The sequence below is a fragment of the Pseudorasbora parva genome, chromosome 13 (genome assembly GCF_024679245.1).
Source record: "Pseudorasbora parva isolate DD20220531a chromosome 13, ASM2467924v1, whole genome shotgun sequence".
NCBI classification, from domain to species: domain Eukaryota; kingdom Metazoa; phylum Chordata; class Actinopteri; order Cypriniformes; family Gobionidae; genus Pseudorasbora; species Pseudorasbora parva.
Genome location: NC_090184.1, coordinates 29,951,484 through 29,976,492, shown reverse-complemented (window position 1 = coordinate 29,976,492; position 25,009 = coordinate 29,951,484). Strand labels below are relative to the sequence as shown.

General features: G+C 37.0%; 2 protein-coding genes across 6 annotated transcripts in view; one reads left to right on the top strand and one right to left on the bottom strand.

Moving 5' to 3' along the window:
• magixa (MAGI family member, X-linked a) overlaps positions 1 to 11,104 on the bottom strand; it is an 84,023-nt gene extending 72,919 nt beyond the window's left edge. The window contains exons 1-3 of one of the 5 annotated variants that reach the window (XM_067413879.1): positions 10,186 to 11,104; positions 3,085 to 3,374; positions 156 to 272 (exon numbers count right to left, since the gene is read on the bottom strand). In XM_067413879.1, coding sequence (XP_067269980.1) covers positions 156 to 272; positions 3,085 to 3,364 — 397 coding nt within the window. In that variant the 5' untranslated portion in view covers positions 3,365 to 3,374; positions 10,186 to 11,104. The remainder of the gene's footprint in view (positions 1 to 155; positions 273 to 3,084; positions 3,375 to 10,185) is intronic. The other 4 variants (XM_067413876.1, XM_067413875.1, XM_067413878.1 and 1 more) reach the window with 4 other exon arrangements.
• A 4,492-nt stretch (positions 11,105 to 15,596) lies between these two features.
• The window catches only part of cacna1fb (calcium channel, voltage-dependent, L type, alpha 1F subunit), a 58,836-nt gene continuing 49,423 nt past the window's right edge, over positions 15,597 to 25,009 (top strand). Inside the window, exon 1 of the mRNA XM_067413874.1 lies at positions 15,597 to 15,986. Within this exon, the coding sequence (XP_067269975.1) occupies positions 15,968 to 15,986 (19 nt within the window). The 5' untranslated portion in view covers positions 15,597 to 15,967. The remainder of the gene's footprint in view (positions 15,987 to 25,009) is intronic.

Genomic DNA, 25,009 nt, shown 5'->3' with positions numbered 1-25,009 from the left:
AAGCATCAGACAGTCAGCGAATTAACTTAATAGATTTTACAATTGGACATTTGAACATTTAACATACATTTTCTTCTTTTTCTCCAAAATTAGTTTGATATCCCGTGTTAAAGAGGCGTGTATTACTGCTTTATGTAGGTGTGCACGTCACTCACAGGGCACGGCGCGCAGGTAGAGGTTCTCTCGTATGACCTGTTGGAGTTGGCTGTCCATTGATCCGGGTGTAAAACACTTGCTCAGGTAAAGTCTCAGATCCTTACAGAGAGTCGAGCCTATGGATTACAAACAAAACATGAACGAGAATGAGATGGGGAGATTTGAAACCACTTTTTAAATAACAGCACTGTTGCCAAATTCACAAATAGAACATTGCTGTCACCATGGAAATATGAGAAAAAAGGTGACCTGGCAAAGTCAAACTGTCAAAGACGCCGTTCTGAAAATAAACCCAAATATACCATAAAACCATAAACGGTCTCTCGCTCTGAATTCAGTCGTAATGCTGCACACCCCAGGTTACCACAGTAACACCTCAGACCTCACATGCACATTCAAGCATGCTGAGACTGCACTGGAACTGCAGAAGTCTCTAAGGTCAGTGTGCTGTTGTCACAAACAAGCACTGCGGAGCACCTAACGAGGACCTATCCTCCCCGCTCGGCTTCTGTGTATTGATTTTTGCACTTAATATAATCTGGTGGTCCTTTTCCACACACAATCTCAACACATGGACTTCCCAAGGACTCATGGGAAAGGTAGGATGAGTCATTTCCCGCTGATCTATTCATTTTTTAAAGTGCGTTATGACCTTAGATGACAGCCAGCTTCCTTTCACGTAGGATATTGATGGTCTTTATACATTGTGGACGGGGATTGCCCGCCCCGTTACTCACCGGTGCCGGGCTCCACCCCCTGATGCTGACAGCGATCAATCGGGCCAACCAGGGCAGAGAGTTCCGAAGAGGTTAAGTAATAGAGTGCAGGATATCACATCCACTTAATGTCTGACACTGAACTGTGGGAAGGTGGAGACCTGGCATAGCTATTGCATATCAGGATTATTTTTACATGCTGTTATTAACAAATACTGTGTAGACTAATATAAGTTCTGTCTTAGCCAACCACAACAGAGACAAGCGATACTACACTTTGACGGTAATTTGGTTATCTCACTCTTCATGTATATTAAAGATCATACATAGAGGAGGAGAGCTTGGTTGTAGAAGTTCAGAAACATGTGATAAACGCTTGAAGTTCCATAAAGAAAGGAAAAAAGAAACAAAACAGATGTTATGAAAATATACTATGTGTCGTGTTTCAAAAACGCTGTTCTGAAAATAAACCAAAGCTTTTCAGCTGACTCCAGTCTTCAGTGTCTATTATGCTGATGTGGTGCTCAATAAACATTTCTTATTATTTGCAATGTGGTAAAGTTGTGCTGCTCAATATTATTGTGGAAAACATTTAAAAAAATGTAAAGGATACTCTAATGAACAGAATGTTTAAAAGAACACGGTTTATTTGGAAAGTAATTTGTTTTTTTTACGTTACAAATATCTTTAGTCAAGAAATTTCTACTCAGCAAGCAATTTTGCATTAAAAAATTGTCTAATAGCCATCCAAACACAGCCCTGACATCTATAGGCTAAAAAAAAGTCAAAATTTGGGCTGTCAGTGAAAATGTTATAGACCTCTAACCAAAGAAATGAAACCAACAACTTGTAATCACTGTTGACTTTGCTTAATGATTACATAATGAAATATCATACATCTTTCAAGTTATTTTGGCAAAAAGACATGTAACCAAATTCAAGGTTATTTTGGCTAGAACTGGGTTACTCACTATATCGGGTCTATAGTTAACCGAGGCAGTGAAATGTAGGCTATTGCTTGCTGGGTACTTAAGTTATTTCCATAAATAACTATTCTACTTCCAGAAATTCTACAGCAACTAACCAAGCAGCAGCGTTGCTATACTTAAACATTCAATACCTAAAAACATCTATAATCTCTGACTGATAGTTTTGTTGTGTAATTTAAAGCTTTTGAAACTTTATACAAATCTCACAAAAGAAAGAGCACTTCGATATTCTTGTTAGTTCAAGACATTGTGTTCACAAATCTGAGCAGGTGAAAGGCCTTCATTGAGCATTAATTTATGGTGTCAATAACAATTTGAAAAGATTAAAAAATGAAAAATATAAATGTAGTACACACACACATATACATAATATATATATATATATATATATATATATATATATATATATATATATACACATTATATATATATATATATATATATATATATATATATATATATAAAGTAATTAAATCCCAATGGAGCATCTGGAACTGAGGTTCAGGCAGGTTAGATTAGGATAATACAATCTCCAGGCAGAATGACATTAACGGTTGACATGTCAACACTGTGATCTACTTGGGGCTGTATATTGTCAGTAGGTATAAAACTCTTACACATCCCAAGTATTTAATTTAATAAGTGCAAAAAAATTCAGATTAAAAATAAAGGGGTTTGTACTAGCAAACTTGCGAGTAAAAATCTGTATTGTAATTAAAAGGTCACAAGTTTAACCCCAGGCAGAGGTGGCTCATGAACTATAAACCTATTGATATCCCCTATTTTCCTTCTTCAGAAAGCTCCCAGTTGGTTAGAGGACAATGGGGTCACTTCAGATAAAACATCTGTTAAGGGAATATTTAATCTAAAAAAGAACATTCTGTCAATATTTACTCACCCTGAAACATGTTTTCTCTCTTCTGTGGAACACAAAAATTGAATTTGTCAAGAATATCCTGGCCACTCTTTCAAAATAATGAAAATAAATAAAGACTAAGGCCAAATTGGCCCAAACCTTTGTTTAAAATGTAAAAAAAAAAAGATTTTTTTTTTTAAATTAAAGTCATTATTTGCTGAAATTTTGATATTTGTCCTAAAGCTATACCAATCTCTGTTAGTTGTGCCTTGCTCAAGGCTTTTGCATTTTCCTTCTCAGTTGGATCCATGCTAAATTTTGTCTAGTCACACAACAGTCAATTCGCTCTTAACCATAAATAAAGTACCTGGTAAGACGGTTTTGATCCGAATGGGATGTGGACATGAGTTCAGAACCCCTCTTACATCTCCCAAGGTCAATCCTAAAACAGGTGTACCCCCAATCTCTAGGATGATGTCACCAACAGTGGCTCCACCCCCAGGTGCTGCTGTAACAAATGGGAACTCTCCATAATCTGCACCACCTCCAATGGCCACACCAAGCTCTCCCGAGGCTCCGCCCAGTGGGACGAAGCTCTCCTGCACTTTTGAGCGCCAGTGCAGCTTCTTAACAGTGGCCTTAGACATGTTGACAGCGCTGTAAGAAACGAAAAAAAGGAAAAACATTCAATTGTTGTTTGCAAACATTTAAAGGAGGTTTCAATTCACATTTATTTGTATAGCACTTTTGACAACACATATTTCAAAGCAGCTTTACAGAAAATACAGTCTACATTACAAGTTATAGTGATCTGTTATCAGAGGTGACTGTGTCTAAGAACATAATACAAATCACACCTTTAGCCAGCAATGTATTAATTTAAGGCAGAAACAATGAGCTTATTTAAGTGATTATTACAATTGTGAACATAATAAATACAATATATAGAAACTTAGCATTGGTGCATGTTGATTTTCCTACTGAAAAAATACCCTCTGCTGGTTTGCTGGTCTTAGCTGATTGCCCAGCTTGTGTAACCCCTCCTGTTCAAACTGCCCGCTCCAAGTGAAAGTGAGCATGAGAGTCGGATGTTCTAACAAGGAGGCTAAAGGCTGCAACCTCTAGTGTCAGTTGCTAGAGCGTCTCTTGATGCCAGAGGAGTGAGGTTTATTTGCTTAGCAACTACTAGCTGGCCTACGTTACACATGGTCACAACGGACCATTGCCTTGGTTTAGGCACTTTTCATCCAGTCAAACTGTGAGATCAGCTGACTGCCCAGCTAAACCAATGAAAGACCAGCTTGTAGAAACTAGCTTGTAGAACCTACCAACTAGTAGTCAAATCAGAATCTTTGCACAAAAAATGTATAAAAAATACTCAGTTTAATTAACCAATTACGGTTATCAAAATAGGTTTATTGAATATGGATCAATTCAGATCATTCTGAAATGGCATTTTGAAACCTCAAACACCCAGTGACAGCCTTAAGTAACATGTTTTAATAATGTATTTAATCTAAGGGGTCAGAAATACTTTTATAAAGATAATTGTATTCAGCAAGGGCACATTAAATTGGTCAAAAATGACAGTAAAATAATCCATTCAAAAAATACTGTTCTTTTGAACAGTAAACACAACTGTTTTCAACACTGATAATAATAAATGTTTCTTGAGCATCAAATCAGCATATTAGAATGATTTCTAAAGGATCATGTGACACTGAAGACTGGAGAGATGATGCTGAAAATTCAGCTGTCATCACAGGAATAAATTACATTTGAAAATATATTGAAATTGTAAACTGTAATAATATTTCTCGATATTACTATTTACTGTATTTGTAATCAAATAAATGTGGCCTTTGTGAGCATCAGAGAAAACAAAATAAAACAATGTATCAATCCAAATCTTTTAAACAGTAGTGAAAGATGTGTAGGCACAACTTAGTAACTTTTCAATTGTATATTCAGTGGAAAAAGTTAGAAATAGTCAACTATAACAGTAACAAAAAGGATGAAACGGCGTAAAGTCACATACAAATAGAATGACAATATACGTCCCTTCACAAAAACGCATTTACGTGAGTCCCAGTGGTGTTCCACAAGCTATAAACATGATACTCCAAATTGAAACAAAACAAGCAAACAGATGGTCAAAACGCAGTGGGGGGTGATTCCATCCACAAACACAATTTACACGGGCTCATTAAAAATGCATAGATCTATTTCAGGTGTCACTGATTCTGCAACTGAAAACGTGCACGTTTTCATCAGCAAAATTGTCTGGGGCTTTCCACTAAACATTAAAGTAGAAAAAAATACTAACAAATCAGTATCTCAAAGGATCTGCCAAATTACGCATCAGGTTTGGCTGCAGAAGGCCCTCTCTCTCTCTCAGCATGTGTGTCCCTGTTGCTTAGCCATATAGCGACTCGTATAGTCTCTATAGATATGAATCAGCAGCTAAAGATACAAAAATACAAACAAAAATAAAAGATGCATCATTTGCCCATCTGAAAACACATTACGCTTCAATGTTTCTGATTACAACCCTGCAGTGCAAAGATCATGCACACACTGGTTAATGCATCATCTGATATACATCAGCATGGGTGGGTGGGGGGGTTGGCTGAGTGTTTAAATGGACAATACTAACAGAGCTACATAGTTACAGCTTCACCATTGCAGTAAACTCAGGGAGGGGAGGAGAGGAGACCGTGCATTCCGGCGCTGCAGGTCTTTTCCATTACCTCACACAGAGAGAGAAAGTTATAACTCCAGGTCTTACAGACTCTGCCGGGAGCTGTGGAGAAACAGCGGAGAGAGTCACCTTAAAAACTGAAAGCAAACAGTGGCGTGAGCACTTCAAACGCTCGGTATCAAAGTCCATCCAACCTGCCGCAGTGTGTTCGCACCTCACTTGAGCGCGCACGCACACATACAGAGAGCACAGTACAGTGTGAATGTGTTATGAGCATGTACGGTTCGCCGGAAAACCTTTCATGCAGGTAAAATAACACTCAGCACTTAGGATACAAGATTAATATATAACTTAGCTTTAAATATGCATCTGGATTTTGTCTACCACTTTGTTCGCTGAGGTTGTGGCATCCCTCTGGGAGGATCGTTCATGTGTCACAGACATACTGAGGCAAGTTTCTTGAAGTATACCACTGCCGTGTGACATCTGTGCGTTTTACCAAGATCTAAAGCCTGTTCCCTTTCTGATTAAATCCCACTTGCATCTTCTGCATTACATATGCATGCTGAGTCTTCATGGGCTGCTGAGATGTTGAGAATAATTGATTAAGTACTTTGGAAAGGTGCCCAAAACTGCCACCCCATCTTACTTATGAATAAAGAACTCATAACACCAAACAAAAAAAAAAAGTTTGTGTTTTCGTACAGTTCAAGAGCATTTAAGATGGCTCTGCAAATAATTAATGTTCCTAAGGAAATGGTCAAACTTCAAAGTCACTCAAATGCATTTCTACATTTGCAGAAACAGCACTAGGAAATCTATACTCTTAGAAGAAAAGGTTCTACCTGAAAAAGTTCTATAGGCACTACGTATTTGGAACCCCTAAAAGGTTCACTGCAAAAAAAATGCTTTTCTTACTTTTTTTTCTTCCTTGTTTCTAGTCCAAACATCTAAAACTTCTTAAAACAAGAAGTATTTACTAGACAAGCAAAAGTAATTGCTTTGTTTTGGGGGGAAATAACTCAAAATAAAGAGTTTTTGCTTAAAATAAGCAAAATAAATTGCCAGAGGGGTAAGTAAAATAATCTTAAAACAACATTATTTTACTTACTCCATTGGCAGATTATTTTGCTTACTTTAGCAAAAACTCTCTTAATTTTGAGTTATTTTTGCCAAAACAAGACAATAATTTTTACTTGTCTAGTAATTGTTTCTTAATGTAAGAATTTTTAGATATTTAGACTAAAAACAAGACAAAAATACTAAATAAGAAATGCATTTTTTTTTTTTTTGCAATGTTCTATATAGAACCCTTTTTAAGTGCCAAAAGGTTTTTTTTTTTTGTCATTATAGAACCTTTTTAGCATAAAAGATCTTTGGAGTATACCTAATAATTCTATTTGGAACCTTTTAGGGGTTCCAAATACTTAGCACCAACATAATATTTTCTTCTAAGAGTGTAGGATAAGACAAGTATGCAGCATGACTATTTTACATTTATTAATTTATTAGTAGAAGCTTTTATCTAACTACTGGTCAAAAGTTTGGAATCATTCATCTTTTTTTATGTTTTTAAAAGAAGTATCTTATAAAGTAATGCTTTTATGGAAAACGTGATACACATTTATCAGGATTCTTTGATGAATAGAAAGTTCAAAAGGAACACAGCCTTGCTGAATAAAAGCATTCAATTCAATCTTACCCCAAACTTTTGAATGGTAGTGTATTATGGTTGTCATTAAAATATTAGTCAGCAAAATCTGTTTTCAACATTGATGATAATATTAATAATGATTCTTGATTAATTATATTAAAACATTTTAAATTTAAATAATATTTCACAATATTTTTATCAAATCACTGCAGCCTTGGTGAGGATAAGACAATGTTTTCTTTCATGTTTTTTATTATCATTATATAAACTGTAAATTACCAACAATATTTGCAGTGCACAATGCCAGGTTTTAAGTATAAGATGGATTACTGTACAAGCTACAGTAGAGCAAAAGTGTAATTTAGAAAACATTTTACTTATGGTTTTTAAAATGTGACTTAAACCTAAGCTCAAACCCTGCCTACTGTGTGCCACCAAAGATGAAGTTCAGAGAGAGGATAAATCACCATCTTCAAGTGAGGCGATAAACAGCTTTAAAAGAAAACGAAAGGTCCAGATGTCACTGGGGCAAGAAGAGAAATGCAGATCAAAGTTTTATGGACGACATTCTAAGAGGAGATATTTGAGCACAGAGGTTGAGCGACTCCTAAGAGGGCTGCTGTTTGAGATTTGTCGACATCTAATGCAGCAATTCTTAACATCAAGTATTGTTTGTGCTGTGGAACTAGATCGAAGATCATAAGAATGAAATTCGATTTTCACCACTGTGTTTTGTCCCTGAAGCTAATGATTATGGGATGGCTTGATCTCATTGTACTGTGGAACTGAACTTAAGCTCCCAAATTAGAGAAGCACAAGACCATATCACCCTTTCCTCCTGAAAAATAAACAGCTTAAACTTGTTTGTTGCTCTTATTTGGTCTCCCAGCCTGGACTGTTGACTGGTTTTAGAAAAGGTTTTCAGCTTGTCAGGTGATCTTAAACCAGCAAATCAGCTTAGACTGGTTAAAGCAGGATTTCCTTAGAAAGCTCAGCTAGACAAAGACAGAAAACATCTACAGAAGTTCCATTAGATGGAACGTGCACACCCAGCCAAAACTCTAACTTTGACGAATCAGATCCCAATAAAATGTAATCACTTGCAGGCATGTTTAAAATCTCTCTGCGGCATCACACTGCGGATCGCTATTGTGTAAAGAGCCTCAGGTACATCATTCTGCCGTTATGTGCTGAACCATTAAAGCGTTCAGGAGGATGAAGAGCCAAGGGGTTTGGTTTCTCCACATCAGCAGTCAAGGTATCTTCCTTAATAAAAACAAACAATCTGGAACTAAGAAGAAACCTCGTCAGTCGAAAGAGGTCACACTAGATGTTATTTCAACATGAGTCAAGTCATATTAGTTTAGGACTACAAATCCCAGGGTTAAACGGGACAACATCAGCTAGTTGTCACATTTAGAACCAGGCTAAGGCATTGAAAGCGTCTTTTCATTGCAAATTGGCATCTTACATGCAAGTCCACTATGTATTCTGGAGATGAAACTTTACGGCACCTGCACACATGCTCATACATATGAATACCCACAATGCACATCTGTGCAGGCTATTTTGCATAACGACACACACTATTGGCTGTTGATTTAGGTCCATAAGCTTCATACTAGCAGCCTTACGAGAGTAACAAGTAAATGTAATGGTGAGAGCAGAGGACAGGCGAGGAGAAGTATGAAACTGTGTTGCCTGGGGGAAAGATATAGTGAGATACAGAGGAGTGACAGAGGCAGGCAGTTCTGCAGTAGGAGCATGGCTTTGCTTGAAGTGATCAGTGATTGTCATTTTTTACATACTTTATCATATTTTAAAATGGTTAAAATAAGCTTGATTTATGTGCTTATGTGAGTGCATTTTTTATTAGTGATTTAGCAGCACAATCCTCTGGTTGTTATGCCAATAAACCTTGTATATGAGTGTGTGAGAACTAAATTCTATCATTGCGGCAGGTAATACTGATTGTTTTTTTTTTTTGTTTGTTTTTTGTGGGGGGGTCTATTATTATATATTTTTTAATATACTTAATATCGTTTTTTATTTCAGTTTTAGTTATTGTACATCAAACATTTGAAAATGAGAAAGTAAGCTGGCTGAAATAACTTAGCATTAATTATATTTCAAGTAAGATATATTTTGTTTTAGTTAACTATGCTTAAAGATGTCCCTTGTGTAAGTTTGAGTCATGTGCAAACCCCAACACATTTTTTTTTTTCATACCCCCTCACTTTACATTCTATTTATTTTTTTATTAGTGTTTGTGTGTAAGCATAATTATTTGCCATGCCAATAAACCTCATTCTGGTTCTGTGTAACATTGGTTTGTTTACTGAATGACACATGCCCTGTCAAATTCCCCCACAGACACTCAATGGGCAGACACATGTAACTACCATTTCTCCCCATAGGATCTCACAACCCCAATAAAACACTGATATGCGTATGAGTGTGGCCATAAACGCTGTGGAGGGTTATGATGGTGCCGAGAGGGGCTGCATGCAGCTAGCCAATGACTGCAATGGTCATTATTTACCAGCAGAGTGGAGTATGAATCCCACATCTCATCTCACATCACTGCAAACCCACATTAAAGAGTCGCAACTGGTCTGACACATTTCCTCAGCACCTGCTCGCATTACACACTGCACTTTCTGTGTCCAGAAAAACACCTACATTGATGTAAACCTGAAAGGGCTACGTTGTCTCCAAACAGGAGTGCGCGAGGCCGCTTTTTTACTACGTGGACCAACAGTTCACTCACGCGCTCGCGCTAATGTACTGCTATTGTTGTCTGAGAGGAGCTTTCACGCGACTCGCGAGCATCTTTTATTAAAGGCAGAAACGTGTAGCACATGCAGACTTGAAATTAATCGCGAAAGAAGATGTGGTAGAGATAGTTGACAAAAACAAAGCAGCTGACAAGGAGAACGCGCACGGCGTTAAATGCTGCAAAGGCAAAGTGGCTCCCCTGGCATCAGTCAGTCGCCACGCAAGGACATAATGGAATTCGCGCGGTACACCAACAGAAATGAGAAATGGACAAAAGCATATGGCAGTAGTAACGGATGGTCAGCCAAGCAAAAATGAGACGGTCTGTGACATACCTTCATAATTCCAGCCTTCCCCCCGCGACGTATTGCCTTATGGCTGTAATCCTTAGTAATACTCTATCAATATTGATTGCCTATTGGAGTCGCAGGTGACTGCAGATATGCTGTGTTGGAGGAGCGCTACGGTTTCAGGTCCATAGCTCTGCGCTGCTGAGGATGAACTGGCCGGAGAGGGAGGACAGTGTAGCATTACAGTCCCGCGCGGAAGCCTCGTGCCCTCAGGGCCGCTCAGCTAATGGAACTTGGGTCAAAATTACGTTGCATTCAGTACAGCCCTGTCTTTGCAGGTTTGGCAATAAGGAAGCGATGATAAGGCAGCCAAGCGGAGGGGAGGAGAGGAGGAGGAGGCAAAGACGGGGAGGGAACGCTGTGTGAAACAGGGACGAATCGGACCGCCCTATGGTTGGAGGCGATTGGACAGCGACGCGCGAGACTGGGAATACATGAACGCGCCGTGACTCCTTACCCAAATACTTCAATCAAGAAGACATAACTGAATTGATAATGAATAGGAACGCATGCTTCTCATTGAGTATGCGAACGTTCTAATCAAAGACAACAAAGCAAGTATTTATTTTTGGTGAAAATCTCAGAATGCTCATCTAAGATATGGTATTGCCAACAAGTGCAAATTCATCGACAAATTAATTCTTAAATATTAATGACTTATTTATGCATTTGTAAGGCACATGGTCATTTTTTAAAACGTAAGTGTTTTTTTTTACCTCAATTGGCAAATGTTTGGCTAGTTTAAATACAAACCATGATTGCACTGTAGTTCAAATTTTGTTTGTTTGTCCAAAAAAAAAAAAAGTGTACTGTCCTTAATTAACTGACACTTCTTACAGCTCTTACAGGTTGTTGGCCTTGTTTGTTTCATTGCTTCTATTGCTCTCCCCTTTTTTGTATGATAATGTTAAATGATAAATGATTAAATGAAATGATGATTCACCGCAAATACATATCTATAAACATTATTACAACGCACAACCGATAACAATTAATCCAAAAAAAAACTGATCGAATGCAATTTGCCCCTTATAAAAGTAGTCTACTACATTACAAGATAATTAAAACTTTTTACTTATAAAGTGCACCTTTCAGTTGATCAATTATGTTTACTTTTTTACACTTTCTCCCGGTTAAAATTTGAGAATTAAGAACAAATATTTCAGTTTGACTCTGGACTAAAATGACCACTGTAACCCCAAATATTAATTTATAAAAGTGCTGCATTTGTAACAAAATGTGGTGTCGTTTTTTTCACATTGCAATGAGATGAGCTTGTAGGTGGGTGACTCTTGGTGGTCTGCGCGCTGCTGCAGCGTCTCGTTGATCGAATGGGTCCGTTTTCAGCTGACATCAGCGAAATGCGTTCACTGTTTACAGTTCGCTGTGACGTCGGCGCAAACTCTTATAAAGACAATCGCAACTCTCCGTTCCAGGTCCTTGATCTTATATATGCGATGACGTGTGTGTGCGTTTTGGAGCCTAAAACATTGCATAAAGTGTTGCGGTCTTTAAAGAATCGTCCGCCATTGTTACACTACTGTTTTGGCTGGGGAAAAAAGGAAGAAGTGTCGTAAGCGTCATTAACTAATGCGCACACTTTATCCATGTGCTCTCTCTGGTTGCCAAGGAAACTGTGTGGGTATCTTGGATACAGTGCCAGTAGCGCATGCAACCCGCAAGCACCACCCACCCCAAGCAAGACATCATGTTTTGCTAGATTAATTTCCAATATGTACAATTTCCTCGTAAAATAGCCTACATTATAAGATATTAACGAAAGTTAACACAATTGCATCGAGCTGCTCGCGAAAGAAACACAGTATTCAATAAAACATACAGTCCTCGGTATCATAAATAACACAAGGCAATTAACAAGACATTCTCTTCATTAAAGAGGGGATGATGGAATGCCTGTTGCAGTGCCACAGTTGTGTGGAAGTGTGTTTGGCTGGGGGTTAAAGTCAATGAGGTACCTAAGAAAGTGCTGACTATGACTCAGTTTTAGTACAGAAGTGCCTGCTTACTGCAATCCCAGTGCACCTCCGAGTAAAGACATGGGAACACACACACACACACACACACACACACACACACACACACACACACACACACACACACACACACACATCCCTCTGACAAATTTGAGTCCATGTTTATTGTTTACAAATATAATTTCACAGTTAAAAATGAATGAGACCAGTCCTTTGAAAATCTGTATAGGATACAATCCTTATTGGATTCAGTGCCATTTACCAAAAATCACACTATATGAAACCATAAGCTATAAATATGGTAAAATCATTAAAGCTTTAACAATAATACTTTTTGCACAATAATGCCTTTGAAGCATTGTTATCGGCATAAAACATCTTCAAAATGCATTAATACCCTTAAAGTTGAGACTGATATAAGATGTAGGCCTACTATGTAATAATGAAATTTGTGGGTCAAACAAAAAATAATTTGGAGTTCACAAAACGGACACATTTTAAGTAATCTGATTTTTTTTTTTTTATTGTTTTGAGCCTTATGAACTTGTTTCTTTTCATTTAGATAAACCTACATTTAGCTTAAACCGGGATGGTTAATATTTCCCAACATGCTTTGCCATGGCACTCAAAAGGGAGAGTAAATGCTAAAATTTATTTAAAGTTTTTGTACAATATTAATGTTAAGGTAGCAAATTTAGTGTTTAATGTTTTGTAATGTTAGTTTAAACGAGTTTCTGTTATGTTACCATCATGGTGATGATTGGACCATGAGCTTTACTCATTCAGCAAGTGCTATGCTAATGCTAATAAAGCATTGTGTTATAAATTAGCAATATAGCATTTATTGAATTAGCTGGTTAAAGCTAGCCAAGTTATTTATAAATACTAAAATTGTTTAAGTTGATCATTTGAACTTAAATGTATGACTTGGCTTACTTAAATATTTCAAGTTCAAAGGAATTCAAATGTATGAGTACAAAATAGAAATCTGCAAATTCTGCTTATACAGTGAGTGTAGTATTTACGACAACCCAAATATCGAAATGTGTCAAACTGACCCTCATCAAGGGGCTATAGGGCAAGATCAGTGAATCTATCCTAACTCTGTTCTGTTTTTAACTTTATTCAAAAAAACTTTTTTTTTAAAATTTGTTTGTGCAAGAACATGTTGAAATTAACCGGTGAAATCAGTGACATAAAAATGCAAAAACGAACCCCTTTGCTTTTCTACCAGTTACACACATGCCTCCCTGCTAAGCTCTAATCTAACAGAGCACACCATGGTGCTCACTGAAGAGAGAAAGAGAAAGCGAGGGAGAAATAAAAGGGGGGGGGGGGCAAGAGAGAGGGAGACTGAGTGAAGACAGTGAGATAAATCAAAATAATTCATCTCTTCAGAACAAGATAGCTGATAAATAGGCAGGCGCATGTGAAGGAGGGTTTCAAATGAGAGACATGAGGAAAATAAAGATTCATCACTCTCTTCAGTTATCATATATCATATGATATCACATGAAAATAAAAATCAGGAAAGAGCTAAACATCATTAAAACGGTGTGATTTGAGATAATATTTTGTGAAAGCTAAATACATATTATAATTATAAGAATCTTTGTGTTTAAACAGGTCAAGACCATTTTTTACTTTTATATAAAATGGCATTTGGGGAATAATGAGCTCATCTTTCAAATGCCACTTTGTTTCATTAACATATTTTATGATGTCATCCTGCTGAGAACTGAGAGTGTAACCACTAGAGGGCAATAACTGTCCATTTTTATGTGCCCATTTTAACAAGCATTTGTTTAATGATTTCTATACAGCGGTCTAGTGGACTGTTTTGTACCACCGTTTGTTTTAGTAGGCTACTTTGTTTAATAGTAAGTATAAATATAGTAAGAGCTAAGATAATACCAAAAATGATGGAAAAAACACTTTATTACTCATAATCAGACAAAGAAAGATTCACGCCTTGTTTGATTTCCTTTCACTATTCAGGTGTGTTTTGCTATTGTTATGAAGGAGTGACCTTGACTAACTGAATAAGCATAAGACTTGAGAAATAAGACCATTTGCATTTGGACATAGTGAAGCAAAAAGGACATGGTGTGTTCAAATGGGGGCATTACCCTTGAGCAGTGTGCTTAACCCGCTGTTACTCCAGAGAGACTGTCTCTGCAATTAGTGTACTGTACATTCCTCTGGGTGACCAGTGTCTGATGGATAGTGAATAAATGATAGCACTGTCTGATATTTAGACCAAGAAAATATGGGAAATATTAAAAACAATTTCCTCCTGGCCACCCCTTTTTGCCATTTTAAACTGTATTGTGGTTGTTTGCATGCATGGATGAGCTCCTCCTAAAAGGCAATTTCTTCAGAAATTTCTTCAGAATTTTTGCAGAATTGTTCATTGAGAGACCTTAGCCCTTCTGAGCTCATTTTAACATGGATGTATTTTTTTAAAGGTACTTGACTTTTTCATTGACTCAAACATGTTCGAAGCAGTACAGGGATTACAGCGACTTATTACTTAGAGTATGTCATGGGAATGTCAGGAGGAATTAATTTGCTGACAAAAGCTTCAAGCTGATTTTAAAGTATGGCAAGTGCAGGTTACCTCTTTCCCATAGGGATAATATAGGCTTGATTAGCTGACCTCTATTCCCACATGTCTTTTACATGCAGAAGGTTCTGTAATCTTTTTACATGTCCAATATGCTAGATTGAGTAAATTCATTTTTACAATTTACAATTGAGAATTGTCAATTTTAGTTTTTTTATTGTTATTTGTTAAGCTCTTATCAGTGATGTGCATAAGAGTATTTTTTCATTCATTTTATGTTATTTAGATAATGTGTAGGCTATTGCAATATATTTTAATAGGCCACCCAGATTACAGAACATAACTGTAAAATAGGCTATAGTTTCCAAAATCCATCCCATAATACTTTTAAAATGTTTTATATTTTGTGTAATGTAGCATTAACAGCTGCCCGTGTTGATGTAGGCTATTTTTTCTGGGCTAAACAGCTCAAAAATTATAAGATTTTTTAATTTTTTATTATTCCTCCCCAAATACATTTTCTCTTTTGTCATTAGGGCCATTCCTCTCCATAAACCTTTAAATAAAATAAAAAACTGACAACTCCTTTTTGATCTTACATTCTCACACATCCTACATGCAACAGCGCACGAGAGCTCGAGGACACGCGTAGAGGTAGCGCGAGTGCGCTCACGCGCTCGTGTGTGTGTATGTGTAGATTGAACCGATGCGTTAGAAAATGAGCAAAGACTCGCCCACATTTTCTGTCGACGCTCTATAAAATCGTTTGCCCAATATCCCTGCCTTTAATAAGTTTCTAGGCTGCCTGTCCCTTTAAACGAGTCATTTTTCTTTAATCCTGAATTGATGGCTTAAATGCGGAGATAGATAGAGAATAGAGTGTGCGCTACAATCATCAACGGCTGTATATTTTTTGTATTTTTGTTCCTAACGCTCTCAAAGTTATTTTTTAGAAGACGGGAAGTAATTGAACGCTTCTGATTTTTTAAACCATCTGAATGCAACTCCATAGATTCACAATGAAAAGCCTTTAGAAGGTGACTGGCAGAGTCTTTGGATACCACTATAGGATTTTACACCTGGAAAACTTGCCGCTTTTATAGAAAAGCACATTTTGGAAATATGTCTCTTAAATGTGAGTGAAGGAACTGTCGTGAGGATCATGCATTCTGCTCCAATGAGGTCAAAGTGACAATCTCCGAAATGTATGAAGGAGAACCGAAAAAGTAAGTTTGTTTAATCGTTTTCATCCATATATTTTTATTTTAGTTTTTATTATTCTACCCATATGTCGTAGACTAGGCTACCTGTGTACGTATCAATTTTATTTCAGTTCAGTTTAGATGTTGACGTACAGTTCATAAAACTAGCTTCCTCAACAATTAGTCTATATTATCACAGGCTAAACATGAACTAAACGACAGAAATGAAGAAAAAAAAGCACAAAAAACAACAACAACAACAAACAAACAAAAAAAAACATTCGAATCGACCCTAACTAAACAAGTAATAAGAAAACTTTTAAAATGAAACAAATATTATGGTTTATGCAGGGAATGTTGGGGACACCTATTTTCCATTAATTAAATTTAAAAAGTAGGTTTTGTATGGATTACTTTTAAATGTTTGAAAATTGTTAAAATGGCTGTAAAATAGTATTGTTTATATATATATATATATATATATATATATATATATATATATATATATATATATATATATATATATATATATATATATATATATATTTACTATCATATATATTTTACTGTATATTCCTATAACTTGCAGGTAACTAATTAACAGGTATTTACTGTAGCAGTTTAGATTTTTTGTTAAAATTGCTTACATTTTAACCATGTGAAAATGAAATTGGGTAACTACATTGTCAGGATAATTGGACAGTTGTAGCTACTAATTACATGAACATGAAATGTTCATTATAATGAAAGATGAAGGTTTTGAGCCTTGAGCTCTGTTGCGGTCAAATTATAAATTTATTTTTCCAATTTATTTTTCTTGTTTGCAGCACCAGATGTTTAACTGCCACAGGGTTATTTTCAGAGTACAACCTGCACATGCGCTTTATGATGACCTTTCTGATTACAGGCAACCCGCAATTACAGATATCATTTGACTTCCATCATTGCCGAGTAACCCTGGCACTGCAGGTTAATGCACATATAGCGTAATGCAGGGACTCTGGAGACAGCAAATGAATATTCTACTGGTAGTAAGTTTGATTAAATGGGCCTCTAATCTTTGATCCCTAACTAGCTCAAGAACCAATCCTTCTGCTTTAGAAACAAGCCTGCACATGAGAGTTCTCTTTATTTCGGAATGTTCTTACAACGTTCAAAATTCTCTCTCTCTCTCTCTCTCTCTCTCTCTCTCTCTCTCTCTCTCTCTCTCTCTCTCTCTCTCTCTCTCTCTCTCTCTCTCTCTCTCTCTCTCTCTCTCTCTCTCTCTCTCTCTCTCTCTCTCTCTCTCTCTCTCTCCCTCTCTCTCTTCACATATATAGAATGATTATGTGAAGTTAAAGGGAGATTTCACCCCCAAAACATTTATTCTGTCATGAATTACCCTCATAGTTCCAAAACTGCATGACTTTTGTTCATCTTCAGAACACAAATCTTTCGAGGAAATCTGAGAACTTTCTATCCCTCTATTGAAAGTTATGCAACTGACACTTTGACGCTTCAAAAAGTTCTTAAAGAGATCCTTTAACTAATCCATATGAATTGAGTGGTTTAGTCAAAATTTTCTGAAGGAGACACGATCGCTTTATATGATGAATTCAGACTGAATTTAAGCTTTTATTCACTAAAAACATTGATCAACAAACATAAACAGAAGCTCAAACGTGCTGCGTAACATCAGAATGAACCTCATTGGTTCTTGTGGAAGCTCAAACGTGCTGCGTAACATCAGAATGAACCTCATTGGTTCTTGTGGAAGATCAAACGTGCTGCGTAACATCAGAATGAACCTCATTGGTTCTTGTGGAAGCTCAAACGTGCTGCGTAACATCAGAATGAACCTCATTGGTTCTTGTGGAAGCTCAAACGTGCTGCGTAACATCAGAATGAACCTCACTGGTGCTTGTGGAAGCTCAAACGTGCTGCGTAACATCATAATGAACCTCATTGGTTCTTGTAGAAGCTCAAACGTGCTGCGTAACATCATAATGAACCTCATTGGTTCTTGTAGAAGCTCAAACGTGCTGCGTAACATCATAATGAACCTCATTGGTTCTTGTGGAAGCTCAAACGTGCTGCGTAACATCATAATGAACCTCATTGGTTCTTGTGGAAGCTCAAACGTGCTGCGTAACATCATAATGAACCTCATTGGTTCTTGTGGAAGCTCAAACGTGCTGCGTAACATCAGAATAAACCTCATTGGTTCTTGTAGAAGCTCAAACGTGCTGCGTAACATCAGAATGAGCCTCATTGGTTCTTGTCGAAGCTCAAACGTGCTGCGTAACATCATAATGAACTTCATTAGTTCTCGTGGAAGCTCAACATGCTGCCTAACATCAGAATGAGCCTCATTGGTTCTTGTGGAAGCTCAAACGTGCTGCGTAACATCAGAATAAACCTCATTGGTTCTTGTGGAAGCTCAAACGTGCTGCGTAACATCAGAATGAGCCTCATTGGTTCTTGTGGAAGCTCAAACGTGCTGCGTAACATCATAATGAGCCTCATTGGTTCTTGTGGAAGCTCAAATGTGCTGCGTAACATCATAAGAACCTCATTGGATCTTGTGGAAGCTCACACGTGCTGCGTAACATCAGAATGAGCCTCATTGTTCTTGTGGAAGTCAAACGTGCTGCGTAACATCAGAATGAGCCTCATTGGTTCTTGTGGAAGCTCAAACGTGCTGCGTAACATCAGAATGAGCCTCATTGGTTCTTGTGGAAGCTCAAACGTGCTGCGTAACATCAGAATGAACCTCATTGGTTCTTGTGGAAGCTCAAACGTGCTGCGTAACATCAGAATGAGCCTCATTGGTTCTTGTGGAAGCTCAAACGTGCTGCGTAACATCAGAATGAACCTCATTGGTTCTTGTAGAAGCTCAAACGTGCTGCGTAACATCAGAATGAGTCATTTGTGTTCTGAAGATAAACAAATGTCTTACGGGTTTGGAACAACATAGAGGGTGAGTATTTCATATAAGAATTTTAATTTTTGAGTGAACTTATCCTTAAGCAAGCATTCCTTTTTTAATTTGGCCAATATTTTGGGAAGGTTACTTTTGAATGTTTTCTGAACGTTCTGAAACATGTAATAATATTTTAAAAAAATGTTAGACTAAACGTATCAGGAAAAAAACAACATACCATGATGATACATAAATAATGTTCTTGTGCTAAAGTTTAGACTAGAGAACATTGTTAAAGACCAGGTAACTTTGAACAAACATTATATTAACATTACTGGAAGAATGTTTGTTCATTGCTTTGACAGGACCTTGCCAGAACGTTCTTCCACTCCTGTTAGACCTGGGTAGATGGATAGACCCCTTTAGGTCACTATCAAGGTAAATAAATCAACCTAGATAATATAGCAATATGCCTTCAGCTGAAAAGTAATGCCATTCTCAAAGGCACTGATAATGAATTCTTGATTTGTTTAGAAGCTTTATGCCTGTTCAATCTTCATCTATCAGTGAAAATCCAAAAATGTTCTCCCAGTATTCACATTGCAGCTAATGGCCAGTAATATGATAGCGAATTATGGATTCAAATAAAATAAAAAGTTAATGCTTTTGAGGTCAGTTTTGTTTATTAGTTACATTCAGAAATAGACATTGATAAATACTTATGTAAATTTCATTTACATCTGTAAAACTCATTCCTTTGTGAAATTATGAACGCTTAGCAAATATACCATGATTGAAAACCAAATGAACTTGTCTTTAAAGTAGAAAATAGCCTGTTGGCGTATGTTAACAGTCACAGTGAGGGTTGCACAGAGCAGTAGCCTAAACAAAAACTATTTTTTCCACAATGCCTTCTTTTAATGACGTGCTAAATTGACCCCTCAATTTCCATTTGGAGCGTGTCTTTATCAGCATAGCCCAGAAGTCATGATAGCTCATTTTACAAACCTCACAGGAGTTTATTTCACTCTCCTGCCTGCCTATTTTAAATGTTCAATGAAAGTACTGATGGCGTTATCGCTGGCTGATAGGATTCCCTTTAGTCTCACTAAGGTCTTATGCATAAAATGAAGTTATAATTTGCTATCAGCACATTGTCCTCTCTCTCTCTCTCTCTCTCTCTCTCTCTCTCTCTCTCTCTCTCTCTCTCTCTCTCTCTCTCTCTCTCTCTCTCTCTCTCTCTGTTAGCTGTCAGCTAGCTGTGCTAGAGGCTAACATCATGAATCCACAGGTACTCACATATGAAACCGCTGGCCCAGAATCCTGCTCTGCACCCCCTCTCACAGTGGGAAGTAGGTCACAGCTGTTACTGTGTGGTTCTCCTCACCTAGTGCAGAGTCCTCCTGTTCATCAGAGACTGTGGCAGATTAGAAAGCTTTGTCTTCCTTATCTCCCTTACCCCCTTTAATATGACGAGAGTAATTCAAGTTTCATAGTTTGCAGTTACTTCAGTCACTAGAACTCCATGCCTGTGCCCAGAAAATGAGGAACACATATGCTGTAGCAACTATTGATAAGATTAGAGGTTAACACTTTAGAATGGTCCATCATTAATAAGTAACTATGCAGGAATATATGCAAAACAAGTAGTGCTACGTTGACACTTCAGCTACTGCTATTAACTAATATGGAAAGATTAATCACTAAGTACTAGGACATTCAAGACTGAGATAGTTCCTTATTAGGTAATAAATAATTACCGAATGAGATTACCCTAATTAGGAACTATTAAGATTTACCAATGAATTACTAATCACAACATTAACTACTAGTGATCATAGTGAAACTTTTTGTTACACCTTATTTTAAGGTGTTGTTGTTACAGTGTAGTTATATATTTAAGTATTGAGTGATATTAAGTAAACACTAAATGGTTAGGATTAGGAATAGGGGTTTGTTTAGTGTTTGTTGCATGTAATTATGCATAAATGATAGCTATTACATGTAACGTGTGTTACATAACTACAAACAAAACTTAAAGTAACCAACCCAAAAATTCGTAATAAATTACCTAGAAAAAGATCGTAGAAATAAATTACATCAAACATCCCTTTCTCCCTGCCTACCCATAAACAGGAGAAAAAGAGGAGTACAAACAAAAATGGCACTCTCCCCCTACAATCCCCAAATCACAAAGAAATAAAGATGCTAAATAAACATACTTAAAATAAGATATAAAAATATTCAAACATACTGCAAAACTTCAGTTCTTTTTCTGCTAAAGAACCCACAACAGAATCCTGAGCTCACTTGCTCAGAAACAGAATCAGGGCAAACAGGAGGAGGAATTCATCCTGGCAAAAGGAAGTCTCTCTCTCTCTTCTCAACCGGTCCACTTCATTCTCCAATCACATCAACCACCGTTAGATTGAATACAGCTGGTCAGAGTCTTGATGATGAAAGAGAGAATGAGAGAAAAAGAGAAAAACACCCAAACACATGCACAAATGTATGACACTGCAATAACAAATATGCATACGTCCTTGAATATAACGTGTAACTTTTTAAATTTTTACAAAAAAATAATGGTCCAGATCACAGGACATTTTGTTGTACTTGTATAAGATAATAAGATAGCACATTTTAGCTATTTTCGTTATCGGTGCGTTTGGGTGTCTTAAAGGGATACTTTACCCAAAAATAAAAATGTGATGTTTATCTGCTTACCCACAGGGCATCCAAGTTGTAGGTGTGTTTTTTTCTTCAGTAGAACACAAATGAAGATTTTTAACTCCAACCGTTGCTCGTATAATGCATGTCAATGGGGTTTATTTCCAGGGTTCTAAAATAACACTAAATAACAACTTATTAGCCAGTTTAGCAGATGATGCATGAGGCATTACATGCATGATACATAAGGCTCTTTTCTCGCTCATTTATCCGCCTGGCAGCACTTCCTACATTTCTCATGAACACGGTGCGATGAACACGCAATGACGTTTCATACGCCCATTGGCTGCGCACATTTTGCAGTGAAACCTTGTCTGGGACAAGTGGATTTTTTGAAGGGGCAAGTGAAAGAGAATTTTACTTGCCCGACCGTATCCTGATAAAAAAACATCAAAAAATAACTAGGGAATTACCAAAATGAAAGAATGATTCTACATTAATTTAGTGTAAGTGGTAATCCATAGTGGAAAATAGTATAATGTATAATAAAATGACGGTAGCAAGGTTACACTTTGACGCTCGCGTGGCCTCCCGAGGAGAAATCACAACACAAGAGCGAAGCTCATACAAAAAAAAACCCCAATAACATACACGGTTAAAATTTGTTACAAATTGAGGAGTATTTTAATTTATAACAACATATGATAGCCTACAGTTAAGCAACATGACATAACCAAGAGTGCTGTTTCCTGAATACCACCACGACTGAAAATGACACAGATTTTAGTTTCCATAAAAATGTATTAACATTAAAGGGGGTGAAATGCTGTTTCATGCATACTGAGCTTTTTACACTGTTAAAGACTTGGTTTCCCATCCTAAACATCGACAAAGTTTCAAAAACTAATGTTGGACGTTTGATGGAGTATTTCTGTGTCAAAAATACTCCTTCCGGTTTCTCACAAGTTTCGGAGAGTTTTTTTTCGAGTATGGGTCAGCTTGACGTTAATAAGAAGGGAAGGTCCTTGTATGGGCCGTACGGTCTCTTTTACCGGTAGGGTGCGCACGCGCGTGACTAGAGCGAGAGAGGAAATGCACGCCCATAACACACTCTCTCAGCTGCAGATCCAGTCCAGCATAGCATTCCGGGAAGGCAGCTCTGCATTTGAACCGATTTGAACGCAGAAATGACGGGAAGCTTCACAACATCGCGGATCTCCACGATCAATGCTGTCACAGGACTTCACCAACTCATACCAAAGAAGTGTGTTTTGACGGAGCGGTCCCAGTGATAAAGGTTCGGTCCTGCTTTGGAAGCAGGCGGTGAGTAAAACTGCTTCAGATGTCTATGCTGTTGGCTATCGTCGCGTGAGTAAACATCAGTAAACGACACGATCGCGTGCTTCGTCAATCAAATGCACTAGCGGTTACTCCATTGTTGTTCTATGTATAACGTTACACTAGTCTGACGTGCAAAACCGTTTTGCTTGCTACTGCTAAGGTTTGGTCGCATACAATAGTCCATAAACCGAATCATCTCCTCATAAACTGCGAGTAAACACACACACAAATGTTGACAGGCCACTAAATACAGTACATACCACAGAGACGGACGTCCTGCTGTTTCTTTATTTCAGCCTCCGGATCTGTTTCTGGATCATATATGTATTAGCTGAATCCGATCGATAGCCATGGGTTTCTCCACGCTTGAGGACGTCACCGCTTTGTTCGCACTCTTCATTCTTTAGCTCCGCCTACACGATACGCCTCCAGGCGCTCGTTTTTTTTTCCGGAAAGACTCGGTACAGCCTATATTTCTTTTATAAATATAATAAAACTTAAGACTTTTCGGAGATATGAAGGATGCAATAGTACTCTATAGGTACTCAAGATTGACATGAGATTGACTGAAACTGATTGAGTGTTTCACCCCCCCCCCCCCCCGCCTTTAAGTCACTTACATTTAGATGCTGACTGTTTTTGTTAGATTTCAGCTGTAAAAATAGTTCCAAACAAAGATCACTGCACAAACCATAACGCATCTCACAGCAACAGTGTGTCACTGAACAATTCAGAGTTGGAATGAATCGGTTGAATCAAAGATAAATAACCTATTCATAAACGACTGCCTCATTCTTGAATGAATCATCAGTTTGAATGAATCGTTTAAATGACTTAGTGACTCACTCATTAAGATGGTTACTGCTGCTTTCATCTTTCCAACATTTCTTATTTGTATATTTAAACATATTGAAAACAATCATATAACAGTATTTAATGCAGTTGTAATTTTTTGTTTGTTTGTGTTAATTATTTAATTTGATTGGTAACAGCACTATAGTGCCTTATTCTATCTTAATTTCTAGATTAAATAAAATAAATAAATAAATAAATAAAACGAAAGCTAAAGCATAGCCTATATTTAATAAGATTATGGGAAAAAAATGCCCTTTTTAAAAGGTAAAAATATCACAAATATGCAGTTTTAAAATATGTCAAAGCTGATTGAACACTGGAGAGAATATTGTTTTAGAATAAACAACACAAATAAAAAAATAAAACAGATCCGGACAAGCTTATTTTTACTCAGACAATGAATGACAGATTTACTTGTTCGAAGGACAAACACGTGAAAAGGCTTAATGTCGAGCCCTGTAATGTACTCCAATTTACCTCTGAGTACTTTGTATGTGTTTTCCATGCCAACAATGTTAATAAAAATAAAATGATCAAATGCATTTAGTGGCACTTATAATTTTTCTCATTTTCCCAGACAAAAATATGGTTAGTGGAAATTCCGTTTGATCACATTGGCTGGTAATCAATAAAGTTAATTTAGAACCCTGGTTATTTCTATGAGAGCCACTTTGAGAGTAAAAAACACATAGATATACGAATCCATAATAAACACTGTAGCTCGTAGCGGCACATTGATGTCTTAAGGCACGAAATGATCAGTTTCTGCAAGAAACAAATCTCATCTATTATTCTCAACGCCATTACTTCTGTCAAATAAGGTCAAAATCTATAGGTAAATATATCTATGATTGCGCCAGGATATTTACCTTATTTGATTGAACAAATGGTGCTGGGGAATACTAGATGAGATTCGTCTGATATGAGGTTAAAAAAATATCACAAATACTGTTTTGTTTTTGCAGAAACCAATCGTTTCGTGACTTAAGACATCAATGTGTCGACACGAGCCACAGGGTTTAATATGGATTCGTATGTCTATGTGTTTTTTACTCTCATAGTGGCTCTCATAGAAATAAACCCCATTGACATGCATTAAACGAGCAACGGTTGGAGTTAAAAAATCTTCATTTGTGTTCTAATGAAGACACTACCTTTCAGAAATGTGGGATTGATAAGATTTTGTGATGTTTTAAAACAAACCTCTTATGCTCGCCAAGGCTACATTATTTGATCAAAAATACAGTGGAAAACAAATGGTCAAGATCAAATACAGTGA